The sequence below is a fragment of the Fusarium musae genome, chromosome 4 (assembly GCF_019915245.1).
Source record: "Fusarium musae strain F31 chromosome 4, whole genome shotgun sequence".
Classification (NCBI taxonomy): Eukaryota; Fungi; Ascomycota; class Sordariomycetes; order Hypocreales; family Nectriaceae; genus Fusarium; species Fusarium musae.
In genome coordinates, this window is record NC_058390.1 from 988,722 (window position 1) to 1,002,844 (window position 14,123).

Genomic DNA, 14,123 nt, shown 5'->3' on the forward strand with positions numbered 1-14,123 from the left:
CGTTGGCGCATCACCAACTGTGCTTTCTCACACTCTCAAGATCTTTTTCTCTGTCGAAGCTGGATGGACTGAAATCTTTTCTTATCGATAATAAATAATGGGGCTGTCTAGGCGGGCCCACTTCCCTGCAGTTACCCTTTATGGCGGGGGCTAAACGGCCGTCCAGAACAGTTCCTTAGCTGTTGGGGTCTAGGCACGGGCATCTGAATCAACACATGACGGAACTATGAAATTAGCACTCTGATAAAACAACAACAAAACATATAGACACAACACTTGCCATAATTCAAACCATCCATGGCATACTCACGCCATATTTGATACATAATGTTGCCACGTAAAAAGGCACGCCCCAATCCGGCCGAATCAGCCGTGAACAACGACTCTCAGACCCTGGTCAGCAACTCAACAACAGAGGCCCCTACGTCACAATCACAGGCATCAAAAGCATCACCTGCAGTAGAGGCGGATCACAACAACAACGCAAAAGCGCCATCAACACAGCAGATCATGGGTGACACGGGCTCCACAGCGCAGAATAAGAGCAAAGACGTCGGTTTGCCCATTATGATATCTTTTCTTGTTCATTCCACCATATCTAACAATCCATCTAGGTTCGGAAAACGAAGAGCTGGTACGGTTCCTGGCAACGACCCTCCAAAGCCTCGGCATCTACATCGGTCGCAAAGGAAAACATTTTTGGAGGGTCCGTCAAGTTAAATAAAACATCAGATCTAAGTCGATACGAAGCGAGGAAAGGCGACGATAACGCTAGTATTCGAAGTACGGCCGGAACGATTAAGACGATGCCAAAGGTTTCCGAGACCAAGTCCGATGTGACTATGACAGAAGAAAGCGCGCAAGCCGAATCGCAGACTCGGAAAAAATCCGATCCCGAACCATCGCGGGAGTCGTCCAAGGTCATGGGGACTCGAGAGCCACTAAAAGATACAGACATTGCAGAAACGATGCCACCCAAGGCACCCGAGTCGAAGACCGATGATAATCAAGATCAATCCGATACTCGTACTGAAGCAACCGTGTCACAGACGGACCTCCAACGTCCAGCAACATCGTCAGGGTGGCTTGGATGGTGGTCGAAAACACCTTTCACAGAGACGCAGGCCGCTCCAGCGCCTGATCTAAATGGTACACCAACAGCTGAAGCCGAGGCCACCAAGGAAGCGGATGAACCGAGGCCTGTCACTCCACCCGCTCAAACGACATCTACAGATCAAGTCGCATCACCTAAAAGCATAAAGGCTCCACAGTCAACGTCTTGGTTCAGTTATTGGTATCGAACGGCTGAGTCTGTCAAGACTTCAGAAGATAAGCAGGACACTCAACCACAACCAAGTACAGATGCACCCTCTGAGGATGTCACCATGAAGGATGCGCCGCCTCCACATCAGCATGAGCCGCCGCCCAAGGCTGGCTCGACTTGGGTGTTTTGGTCTAAGGAATCACCAAAGTCAAAGGATAGTACACCAATGCCGGAGTCGGGAGAAGTGGCTATCATGGGTGAGGGGTCAGAGGCTCACCCTCGACCTATGGCAGAATGCGATGTATCGCCAACCAAGGGCAGCGCAAAGGCTGATGCGAAATCGAAAGAAGCTCAGGCGACGATGAAGTCAGGATGGATGAAGAAAAGCAAGCGCGGTAGACCACAGTCGATGGATCTGGATCCTCCATCACCGTCTGTATCTGGTACTTCCACCCCTACCAGTACAACACCCGCAACACAAGATATCGACAAAGCGGCAGTCAAGGCTTCCTCCAGTCCGTCGATTTCCGAATCAGAAGCATCATCGAAAACCTCTACAAATCTTCTTCTGCCATCTTTCTCCAGTACTTACCACATGAAGGAGAACCCATCCATCTTGAAGCAATTAACACAGTTCCTTCTTCGCACACAACAGGCTCCCCCGAACCATGTTGTCCGAGTGGACAATCCCCCCAAGATCCGAAAGGCCATTGCAATCGGCGTCCATGGCCTGTTTCCTGCGACTTACCTACGTCCCATGATTGGCCAGCCAACAGGCACATCTCTTCGTTTCGCAGCGCTTGGTGCTGAGGCGATCCGGAGATGGACCGAGTCCCATGGATGTGGTGATTGCGAGATCGAAAAGGTCGCCTTAGAAGGAGAAGGGAAAATCAGAGACCGGGTTGACAATTTGTGGAATCTTATGCTCAACTGGATTGACCACATTCGGAGTGCTGACTTCATTTTGATTGCTTGTCACTCTCAGGGCGTTCCTGTGAGCATCATGCTACTCGAGAAACTTATTGATCTTGGCATTATCACAAATGCAAAAGTTGGTGTCTGTGCCATGGCTGGAGTGGCTTTGGGTCCATTCCCGGACTACAAGTCTGGCCTGTTGATGGGCTCGGCAGCTGAGTTGTGGGAATTCGGAAATCCAGAGAGTGACAATTCGAAGCGTTTCGAGAAAGCTCTCAAGCGGGTAGTAGACTACGGAACTCGTATCACATTCATTGGCAGCATCGATGACCAAGTCGTGCCAATGGAGGTAAGTTTATCTTGAGCGTTGCACACCCTCAGATCGGGTCAGCTAACGTCAATAGTCTGCTATTTATTCGCCAGCAAATCACCCTTACATCTACCGGGCTGTCTTCATTGACGGGCGTGTCCATGCCCCTGACTTCATTGCCCACCTGGTGGGTTTTGCTCTTAAGCTTCGCAACCTCGGCGTTTCTGATCATGGCTTGATCCGCGAACTTTCCGTGCCTCTAGCCGGATCTCTTTACTCTGGTGCTGGCCACTCTCGCCTTTATTATGATGATGCAGTTTACGATCTTGCTATTGCACACGCACTTGAGACAGCACCTGCTGGCCCGTCACCACCGCCCTGCACGATCTCCCCGCGGGGCGGGCCTCTGACATCTCAAAACCCGTATGTCCTACCATGGATCATGCGAGGCCTACTTGAAGAAAGCTTCGTACGAACCGAGTTGAGCAACGAGGCAGATGAGTTGCTTCGGCAATTCGATGACTGGAAACCCACCAACAAAGCTCTTAAGGACGTCAAGTATCGCCTTGAGGCAGTCCGATCTAAACTTTGATTGAGATATTTGTGCAAAATATGATTATTTTTGATAGAAATTATGGACGGCGAACAACAGGAATTATGGCGCACTGCGAAGATGGCACGAATACATACCCAGAATGGGAAGGCAATAAAGTCAGGAGTTATCTGTTAACACTATATGTTCTCATAATCAATTCTAGAATATCAATTCTATAGATTCACCGGATTCATCTGCATTTTTCTAGTGGTATACGTTGAATTTTGAGTCTAGTAGAGTAATCGTGTGGGCTCATAATAATACATATCTTCCAGATCATCATCACCTCTATGCTCCAGATAATGCTACAACCATCCTGATGCCCTTTAAGCCATGTACAAACCTGACAAGCTCTTTCTATTATACACCCTTTCTTCATTTGAGGATCTCTTGAAAGTGACCAACGACATGCAACCCATGCATCGCCTCTTTGGAATAATCGTATGCTGTACTTATGTGCTGCCAAGCTTCCAGCTGTCAATGCGATCTTGAATCTGATCCCAGCTCATCGAGTGGCTGCTCACGCCGTATGCCTGAGCTTCCTGAAGCACCACGGTAGGGGCACCGCTTCCGCCGCCAGGGTTCTTCACCTTGCCGCCAACAACCATCTTGGCTACACGGCGAAGGTCATCCACTGTAAGGTTCTCGATGCGACGGCACATATCCTTGACGGGGATCTTGCGGCCATGGACCTGGATGGAACGGCCGAGATCTTCAAGCTCAACCATACGGCTCTCTAGGTTCATTAGAAGACTGGATCGCAGCTGGTTCTTCGCGCGGGCAACCTCGGTCTCTTGTAGCCGTGAGAAACCTGTTGTGAGGGTCAGAGCACGGAGCTCTTGGCACATAACGTCGAGCATGTTGGCGGTACGGCCAGGCAGACAGCTGGCTGAAATACCAAAGAGGCCGGAATCAGTGTAGGAGTGGTTAAATGCCATACATGACTCAACCCAGCCATGCTGGTTCAGGACATTTGTGTACAGACGAGAGTACATGCCCTTGCCAGGTCCACCAGCGGAGAAAGATCCGCCACCACCAAGAAGAGTCTGAAGCGTGGCGAGGGCATAGATATCATCCGAAGCCACGGGTAGACCCTCGAAAGCGAGGTGAATATGTGTGAAAGTAGGGAGACCGCTCAGGTTAGGTGGTTGAGCGGGGAGTGAGAGGAAGCCTCCAGTGTATTTGGAGGGCTTTGTGATGTCGTTTTGAGAGGGGAGATTTTGAAGGTTTTGAGAAGCGGAGGGGGGGTGCTTGAAGAATCGTGAGAGGAGGCCAGAGGAGGACTGTGGTGATGAAGACGCTGACGATGAGCTGGCTTCGCTATCTGATAGTTCACTGTCACTTGTCTCTGAACCAGTGATTTCTTGGACGCGTTCGCTACCCTTCTTCATGTCACCGAAGAACTTCTCTGTTAATCGGACAGCCTCTCCGTGCTCGACTCCAGCATAAGCCACGACCATTCTCTCAGGTCGGTAGAAGAGATCGCGGTACGCCAAAACAGTATTTCTGTCAATAACGCCTAATCTCTCCTCTGGGCATAACAGTGGATTTCCGAGCGTATTATCCTTAAACGCAGCAGTGTGCACCAGCTCAGGCAAGATAAGTTCGGGCTTGCTCCAAATCTCTCGGATTTCATATCGAGCGGTCTCGATCTGCTCTGCCACCTCCTCTTCCGTAATTTGAGGATCCCTAATCGTTTCGGCGAGGAGTTCGATTGTCGGGGGAACGGCATTGTTAAAAGTTGCCGCCTGGTACATCATGCTCTCTCTTGAAGAGGCACATTGAATATTTCCACCCAGGGCCTCGACCTGCTCGAGCATATCGTCTGCGGAGCGCTTCGATGTCGATTTGAAAGCAAGACGGTCCATAATGTGAGATACACCGCGGAGAGAGTCGTTTTCGAATCGAGAGCCGCCTTCGATATAAACACCGACGCCAGCGAAGGATCCGGGGAGGGCCTCTGATGCGACTCGTAGGCCATTAGGAAGTGTTGTGACTCGATCAAGTTCTGTAGGATCCTATTGCACATCAGCCGAGGACCTCCAATGCATACATCATACAAAATACCTTCTCAATCCCCTTCACATGAACGGTAGCCATCGATCTCCGCGCCAGCGAAAGCTTGGAGGCCTGCCCCAAGACCCGGGAGCATGACGCCCGGGCCCTTGTTGGCAGGTACTGAGTAAATGGACGAAGCATTATCAAGATGCGCCTGCTAGCAAGAATAAGAGAAGTACAAATCTCGATTCTGCTCTAGCAAAGTGCAAAGGGCAAAGAAATGCTTGGTTGAAGTACTGGCACTGGCGGCTGAGTTTGCGACTAAAGCCGTCGAAATTTAGCACAACCCCGGCCAGGCCGCCCGCACTCGGCGATTAGCCGGATCATCTCGGTGCCGGGAACGACGGTGATGACATAATGCGATTTTTTGATATACAGATGCGAGAAAGACAGGAAGGCAACTGAAAGCTTTCCGAGATTCACGAAAGGATTTGAATTAACAATTCCCATTTCCCAGTGTAGACGCTGGAGATAGCACAGCCTGGTCTATTTGCCGACGTATGCAGTGACGTTCGTATAACCAACGCCCTATGAAAACAGCATCTCATCTTGCGAAGCTACACGAAATCTTTAGCATTTCAGTTGGAATGATATGAGAACAAGTCTATTCCATTAACTCCTGCTCATAGGTCCATATTTGGCCATTCGCATCCTATCCCATATAAACGTCCATCTCTCTTGTCTAAATCTCCCTCATATATCTTAGAAGAATGAACCAGGACAACGCTGTGCCGCGCCAGCCAAGCAAACCAATTCTGTATTTTTCAACAGATGGCTATGTTTAAAATTCCTCCAACGCCTTTGCTGCCATGAGAACCAGGACAAACCAATAGAACGCCATATATGTAATCGTTCCTAAGCCCCACTTGAAGATCAAGTGGTCTGTATATATGTGGTAATTTGAACCAGGCTTCGAATGAAGTCATTATCGAGCCGTGATGTCGTGTTCGCTCGTATCTGGCTGTGCAGCGGCATCTATACTTGTCATTTCGCCTTCTGTGGCGCTCACTGTACGGCCGGCACTGCCATCAAAAACCCATGGTCCAACATTATTTCGTGGGGTGATTGGTCCTTCAGTGCCGCCTGGAGGTGACGGTGTTCGACTATCTCCCAGCTGGCCAACTCTTCGTGGAGCTGAGGCCGCATTTCGAATAGGCAACGGCTCGGATATAGCGTGGCTAACTTCATTCCGCTGAGGTGTTTCTGGTGTGATATTGACAGTAACATCCATGTGGTCTATGTCGGCTGTGTGCGATCGCTCCGGTGTCGAAGTTCCCGAATTAGCAGCAGCAGGAACCGGATCCGTCTCTGGCTCAGTGTCGGCTTGAGCTGGAGTTGATGCTTCTGCCTCGGCTTCGTTCTTAAGCTGCTGCCATTCTTCGGCCAGTTCATCGACATCGGCTTCTAAATCGGCACCAGCTCTGCAGTTCGGGCAGATGAAGATGGGGTATTGTGGTGAGTTGAGCAGTGATCTTACACATTTGAAATGCCAGGTGTGAGAGCAGGGTGCTACAAATAAAGATTGACAGGGCTACATGATCGTCAGTAAAGTGAGGCGGAGAATGAGGTTATAAGGCTTACAGCAATAGAGCTCAAGCAAATGGAGCAATCTTGAGAGTTAGTACCAGCTGCTCCACTAGAAGCCATCGTCTGCAACCTCTTGTGCGCCGCCATGCTAATCAGAATGTCAGCCTTCAAGTATTTCAACAGTGGACTCAAAACTTACTTAAATGTGTTGAGCTTGTTCTGCCAGCCACGGTTTAACTCTAGTCGCATCTTGACACAGCGGAAGATCATTTCTTCTCCACCTTTAAAGTCAATTCCGAGTTGAACGATATCTCCATCGTTGACGGGGAAAGCCTTGCTTTCCTGAGACGGTGGGCTTAACCGAATATGGTTCAGAAATGTACCAGAAGAGCTTTTGACGTCCTTAATATACCATTTTCCATCCTCGTACCAGAACTCGCAGTGGCGACGACTAACGACCTTGCTCTTGAAGCCCACTGGTGCAGCTGATGGCTGGTTACCAGGCATATTCGACATGGAGTGACTATCGCGTTCCGAGTAACGGCCAACACGAATCTTCTCAGAGCCTGTGGGCAGAGTTCTGGAAATGGGAGGGAATGTCAGGGACGGGCGTGTAGAGCGTGGGTCGTAATAGGCTGAGAAGCGAATCGACGGGGTAGTTTCGGGAGTCGATGAGCCCCCTTCGCCAGTGGTGGCTGATCGCGATCTCGTCATGGTAGGCTGGTCATGGTTCGAGTCGACTACGCCGGCGGCTGCGGCTGCGCAGGCTTGAGTATCTGCAGTCATTGATGATTCTGTTGCAGCGGTAGCGGGGTCGTTGATGTCGGCAGAATGCTGTGAAGAGGCCTTTGGTGATTCAGTAGAATTTGTAGCAGCCTTGATAGAAGCGGTAGCGAAAGCGGAGGCAGGAACAGAAGTAGGAGGCAGCGCAGGTATCGATGTTGCGGTGGTCGCTGACGTCAAATTCCTCACGGGATCGGGTGTCGAACTGACGAGTGTCAAGTGGTTGATGTTCTGGGTTCCAGTGGATGGTCCACTTGTAGTAGGCGAATGGCTGAGGGATCGCGTGAGGCTAGAGCCGTGTCGATTAGGGGACGTGCTTCGTGCGCTTGCTGTGCCTGTGCCTGTGCCGCCTGCTGATCCAGAGCTGGAGCTGTTATGGTGGTTGTCGCGAGACAATAAATGGTTTTGTGTATAGTTGCGCAAGTAGCTCAAACCTCGGAGACGACTCGGTCTTGAGGTTGATGTGGAGGACGACTGTGGCGGGCCCGTAGGCGTGGAAACCACTGGTTGAGTAAACATATTTGGAGAGGGCAAATCAGGCACCCGAGGGAGGGGATTTGAAAAAAAAAAAGGAAAACAAATATGTAACTGGGCGTATGTAAGAGAGAGCAGGGCCCTGTATTGGGTGGGTGCCTGCAAGGGTATAGCTTTCAAGGCAGAGTGACAAGAAAGACAAGACGGGAAAGGGATGAACTGGAACAGAAGAAGCAAATGCAAGTAGGTACAAATGCAGATGCAATGAATGGACCAGGCGCTGGTAGGTATTTGAGCAGATCAGATCAACTCTAAATCAGAGCCAGACGGAGCCAACCGAGAAAGGGAGAAGCAGTACGTAGAATGCGGCGCAATCTGGACTTGGACACTCCAGACTCTATCAATCAGGTCAGGCAACAAGTGAAGAGAATTGCACTGCAGAGAGACGAAGCTTAATTTCCGGTCTAACCCTTGCTTTGCCTTGAATTAGAGTCTTGTCTTGTCTTGTCTTGTTTCTTGTTGTGTTTGCTGCAGACGGCGATTTGACTGAAACCTCTACTGAGACAGACGCTGGCTTTGGTGTTGCAGAGTACGTATTCGGTACGAGGAGAGCGTTGGTAAGAGAAACAGGGTCTTATGATGGATGGCGTGCGCATATGAAGCAGGCGATATCACTCAGGTTTATCGTTTCGTCTACTGCAGTCGCTGATGGGAATTGCTCAAGTTGAATTGCCTTCTCCTGCCGGTTCAGTTCCGTCTTGCAGATCAGTTCTAGACTTGGGGTCGATGGTTCGTTATTCCGTTAGAGGCAGGGAGGTAGTCAGTCCTATGAGGAGGGAGGATTGATTCCGACGCAAGATTTGATTGATGGCAATAACAACGGAAAAGCAAATAATAAACAAGACCAGAAACAGTCGAAGAAGCACGAGGCAGATAGAAAGAAAAAGGAAGAGGGAGGTTGGTGAGTTGATTTACGGGCTGGTCTTGGCCATACGATGGATCAGAGAAACAACAGTGGCGGCGGTACAGTATTTCGTACAGAGCCCATTCAGCGGGTGAAAGAAAAGAAGACCACTAAATCAGTGATGGAATCTGCTGTGCTTTCTTTCACCACACCTAAAGAACCGGGGAATCAAGACAGGGGGGTGTCATGTTCTTGAGCTTGACAGGGGCATCGAGCTTGATTTGTTCTAGTGAGTGAAGGGGGGGAGACACTCCTCCTCCAGAATAAGAGAGGGGATCGATCAGGATATGGGTCCCCTAGCGAGAACGCCCGAGCAGAGAGTGAGATCCATGAAATCTAGCCAAGGAACGAACAGTTTTGGCAGACGTAATTATAACAAAGGACAGCATTTTGCGAGGCTAACCTTATGCCACAGTAGATATTTCATCGTCAGAAAGGTTTTTGGTGATTAACTCAACACCATTAACCATTGAAACCTGATTCTCTCCACGCTGGCAATCCCTCAGTATGAAGGACTCATGTTAGTCTCAATAAAGATTGCATTAGTGGCCCATCAAGAACAGACAATTACAAGGATCATCTACGAATAGCGAATTGGTTCATGGCGGTATCAATCAGTCAACAGTGCCCTAAGGTAACTAGAAAAGCAGGCAACATCACGCACGCAGCCAAGTGATCAAATCTGCCTGCCAGTCAGAATCTGAACGTGATTCGGGGTGGCCGCTCCAGAACATCTCAGCTTCACTGACTTGGAAAAAAGGCGTCTTGGCGAGACATAGTACAGGGGTTCAGTATCGGAAACGGAGCGCGGATCCTCTTTTGGAGGTGGCCAAATACTTTACGACCTCAGTCTCTGCTGACGCTATCAGTGGTAATCCTTCAGTTACACGACATGTTGTTCGTCATCAAATTTCGGTAACAAAAGTCGCTGGTAACTGTAAGACCCTTAAACGATGCAATATCAACTGCCCTGAATTTCATGCCTAAGCAGCTCCACAGTCTAGATCCATCATGACATACATTCTCCATCTTTCATACAAGATACCCCAAGCCGGCCACCTTATTAAAGAAGGCCATTTTCCACAATTAACCTCTCCCAACCGCTACCCAATCTCTGATACCCACTCATTGCCCGTGTAGAAACAGTCTAGACAGTCTATCTCAACCAAAACGCCTCATGCTTCTAGAAAAAGAAAGAGTCCGTCCTCAACCGTTTCTCAAAGTTCCTTCGGTTAAGGCTTAAACCCAAGTTGAGTTACACTTCGGACTTTTGGTTATGGTGTTTCTGATACCGCCACCACCAGACTCTTCGAGACCTAACACCATAGCCTAAAGAGGAACAGGGCTTAAGCTTACGATGCTAGAAAGCAAACGAAAAAAATGCTCGGGAGGCGAAAAAGGGGGTAACGTTGAACCGGTGGATTGAAGGTTCTCTCAAGTATCACGATAATGGGAAATTCACTGACATAAAGTCTCCGAGTTTGTGTTACTGAACAGTTCCCCAGCAATTGCCTACCTTACCTTATCTTGCAGTTGGTTCTGTATGTACATGCCGCGGTCATCCCCACATCGGAGCCAGAATGTGACCCATGATATCATCATCCTACCCTCCCTCTTCTCAACCTACAGTACCGTACAGTACGATACAGGGTCCTCAACTGTCATGCCACCCACAGGCATCATCTGCTTTTCTCACCATGGAACGGTTTCGGTTGATCCCGACCAAGTATAACGTTATCTTGAGCTCACACGCGAAACCCTCCATCCCGTGTAGATGCCCGCTAGTTCCGCTTAATGTCGACTAATGTTAGAGTGCCAAACAGTTATTGCGGATCATGAGACACCAACAGAAACATGACTTGCAACTAGGCACGTCACGAGACCCTGGGAATCATCACGCGAATGTCCGTGATATCTTCCGAAACAACTGCAGACTCTCACATTCCAGTCGGTATGTGCGGAGCTGAATTGAGGCGTTATTTCTCATGGCTCAATACACAATTATAAAAAGAATTCATCAATTGTATGTCCCATCAACTATGCAGCCACTGCAGTAGTTGCTTGGCTCAGAGCTGCATGGCGTTAAACGAGGGTTCCGATCACATCATTGTGTAACTTGACGAGATCCATAATCGATCATGGCTGCATCATGTCTGTGGATATTCTTGCTATGAAAGTACGGTGAAACTGGTTATATGTGCCTCTAAGAAATTACAGTAGAGCTGGCTCTACTTCTTGAATACGGATTGGCCCAGACGTTCGATCTCTCTTCCCTCTTGTGACCCCTTTCCTGCAGCCTCCAAGAGCCTCTCCCACGACTCACTGTCCTTGAGCCTCACGGCTTCTTGCGCGGCCTTCACCCGCATTCCGCACTTCTCATACATGGTGATCGTCTCTCCAGCTTCTACTGATGTGCACTTGGGTACAAATACAGATGCTAAACGTGGGTTGCCCGCTTGAAGCGTGAGGTTGAAGAACGGCTACGATTGTCAGTATCATATCTAACTAACTCCACAGAGTTCTCATTCTGTAACTCACCTCCCAACCAATGGGGCTTCTCCTTGTCTTGGAAATCTCCTCGATCTCGTTCCAGTCTCGCTTCGCAACTAGTGCTCGTAATCTGCAGGGACAATAGTTAGCCGTTGTCCAACGTTGTCGTCCCGAAGCCAGGGCCTGTTGGAGAAAAGGTCCACATACCGAATCCACCACGCCACTTTCTCGGGGACTTTGAACTCGCTCTGGATCTTCTTAGCCCGTCCGTGGTAGCCCAGTCGAATAAGCTTAAACATGGTTTCATTGACGCTCAGGCCAGTAAAGGTGTCTGTCAAATCCCGGTCGAAAGCTTCCTGCATCCGCAGAAGTGTCGTAGCCTCCTTCAACGCATGAACCTCGAACGCAGACTCCTTGGAATCCACTAAGAGCTTTGCTGCCAGTGCCAATTTGTCAGATGCTGTTCGAGCATCAGGTTGTTTCAATGATTCCCGGATAAAAACGTTGGCACCATCTTCTCGTCGGTCATCTTGATAATACAGATCTTTTAGCAGCGTGTTGTCACCCTCTTCCATGGCCAAAGCTTCCACCAGTGATGTTGCTGTCGGTCGCGCATTAATGACCCTGAAGAAAGCGGCGAGGGGCAACTTCTTCTTGAGCTGCAACAAAACTGACAGTATTAAGTCTGTGTCGCCACTCTCAACAGCTTTGTCAAGAGCAAGCTCGTCCTCCTCCATACTCAAGAGAAGAGGAACCTGTCTACCACCACGAGGCTCATGGTTGAGAAGTTCAGTAGCAAGTCGGCCCCTTCCTTCTTGGTATGCTGCACGAGCGATCTCTTCAAAGGAAATTCCAGGCTTGCCAGATAGTCTCTCCACAATCAACCGGCAGATGGTATCGTCATCCTCGCCACCTACACGGACTTTGCAAGACGCCCAGTGTACATAGATTCGATCTGTTGGTAACTTCAGATAGCCTGCGATCTTCAAGGCAAGAAGATACTCGTGTCGGTTGAGCAATCGTCGAATGAGGCTCTCCGGTGTCAAGCGGTGATACTGCTCAAAAGACAGTGGCATGCCTACTTCATAATATCGCACAGCGTTGAGCACGCGTAGAGTCTCGCACATGTCAACAAAGTCGTCGCTGTTATATATATCGAGTACAGATTTGCCAAATGAAGCTGCTTTGAGTAAACGCTTCTGCCAGTGGGTATCAAACTCGCGCCCAGCCGCATTAACACAAGTGTCCACAGCACCAGTAAGATTAGGTCGTATTAGTTGGATGTAATCATCTGCTTTTGGAGACTCAAGCTCTAGTTGGCCTACAGCGTCGAGAAGAATTGAAGCAGGCGATGAATCTGAAGACTGCCCAAAGACTTCGAGGGTATCCCTAGGCACTCTTTCAAGGAACTCGCAAAAGTCATTTGTAATTAGACGGGCACCATCGTGTTCTATAAGAATATTAGTAGTCTGACTTTGAAGTTGAATAAGGCACATACCAGAAATGACATGCACACGTGTGCTATCGTATATATATGAAGATGAAGAGTCACCAGGTCCGATAATATGCACCTCATCCTCCCAGGCAATGAGTGCATCAGACCCACACCATTCAACATATAGAGGAGGTGTTTGAGAGTCGGAATCATGTTCGAATAGCCGTTCTTGGAAGTCACTCGATATGACATGAGCTTTTCCATTCACAGCATAAAGATTGGCGTAGCGACCATCCGGAGAGACACTAATATGGCTGAAAGGTCCAATATCGAGGAAACGGTCTTCGCAATCAGTAGCATCGACGACGTATACAGTCTTATCAACACTTAATAGTACCTCGACAGACCTAGATAATGTGTGGTTCGGTGAAATGATTGACCAAGCATGGATCTCGCTTTCTGGTATCTTAGCAAGAGCTTTTGGTCGGGGTTCAGTATATGATGAGACTGTGACAAGTGAGTTGTTTCCAAGTAGTGCTACCATGCCATGGTCGTAGAAACTACCTCTTGTCAGTCGCGGAAGTAGATCGTATCACTAAGAGGCACCTACCGACATGACTCGACGCTATAGTTGTCGGCACCATGGCCGAGGGAGAATTGTGTAAAGTCTCCTTGCAGATCATAACAGCGGACCGTACCGTCAGTGGTAACAACGAGTAGAGTCTCATCTTCAGACCACCCAAGGCCTTTAATGGTACCATTATCCCAGGGGATGCTTCGGAGTTTCTTACCAGCAAGACTGTAGATGTCAATTGCTGGTTTTGCTGATCTTCCTGGTTGATATGCGAGAAGCTTTGTGTCGTCGCGCCATAGTGCTAAGATATGGTCAGTTACAATCACATCGACACTAACTTCATCATAAGTGTATTGGAAACTTATGAGTTAACGATCTTAGATTTCTGTAGTTTAGAACTCACCTAGTGCTCCTGCATATGGAGCTCCCGCAACGATATAATTATCCAAGTCGAGATCTTGGTCAAACACAGCTGTATACTGCTGTGTCTTGCGGAACCATCTGTCCCCGACACTCTCCCAGTCAGCTCTGGCGTGAAGTGTGTCCATCTCGCGTTATCTCATATTGCAACCCAATCTTTTTGAATTTATTGAGGAAGAGACGCGCCTGTGCTGAATGTTATTCGTCAGCTAGGCACCTGTACAGTATGAATGAGAGCAGGGAGCTTGGGTGCTGCATCATACCGCAGGTAGCTCAAGTAAGGTAAGTGGAGGTTGCCCGGCGCACGGCTATTC

The 14,123-nt window shown here is 49.1% G+C and overlaps 4 protein-coding genes across 4 annotated transcripts; 1 reads left to right on the forward strand and 3 right to left on the reverse strand.

Moving 5' to 3' along the window:
* Positions 1 to 327: 327 nt before the first annotated feature.
* On the forward strand, positions 328 to 3,081 carry J7337_005258 (uncharacterized protein; the record flags this gene model as incomplete). The annotated part of the gene is made up of 3 exons (XM_044822940.1): positions 328 to 552; positions 615 to 2,528; positions 2,584 to 3,081. The coding sequence occupies 3 exons, from the start codon at positions 328 to 330 to the stop codon at positions 3,079 to 3,081; spliced, it is 2,637 nt and encodes an 878-aa protein (XP_044681431.1).
* A 455-nt stretch (positions 3,082 to 3,536) lies between these two features.
* Positions 3,537 to 5,184, reverse strand: J7337_005259 (uncharacterized protein; the record flags this gene model as incomplete). The annotated part of the gene is made up of 2 exons (XM_044822941.1): positions 3,537 to 5,102; positions 5,152 to 5,184. 2 exons carry the CDS (start codon positions 5,182 to 5,184, stop codon positions 3,537 to 3,539), a joined length of 1,599 nt encoding a protein of 532 aa, XP_044681432.1.
* An 883-nt stretch (positions 5,185 to 6,067) lies between these two features.
* On the reverse strand, positions 6,068 to 7,971 carry J7337_005260 (uncharacterized protein; the record flags this gene model as incomplete). The annotated part of the gene is made up of 3 exons (XM_044822942.1): positions 6,068 to 6,673; positions 6,724 to 6,817; positions 6,869 to 7,971. The coding sequence occupies 3 exons, from the start codon at positions 7,969 to 7,971 to the stop codon at positions 6,068 to 6,070; spliced, it is 1,803 nt and encodes a 600-aa protein (XP_044681433.1).
* A 3,147-nt stretch (positions 7,972 to 11,118) lies between these two features.
* On the reverse strand, positions 11,119 to 13,937 carry J7337_005261 (uncharacterized protein; the record flags this gene model as incomplete). Its single annotated transcript, XM_044822943.1, has 6 exons — positions 11,119 to 11,370; positions 11,429 to 11,510; positions 11,588 to 12,830; positions 12,879 to 13,222; positions 13,426 to 13,690; positions 13,793 to 13,937. The coding sequence occupies 6 exons, from the start codon at positions 13,935 to 13,937 to the stop codon at positions 11,119 to 11,121; spliced, it is 2,331 nt and encodes a 776-aa protein (XP_044681434.1).
* Positions 13,938 to 14,123: the final 186 nt, after the last annotated feature.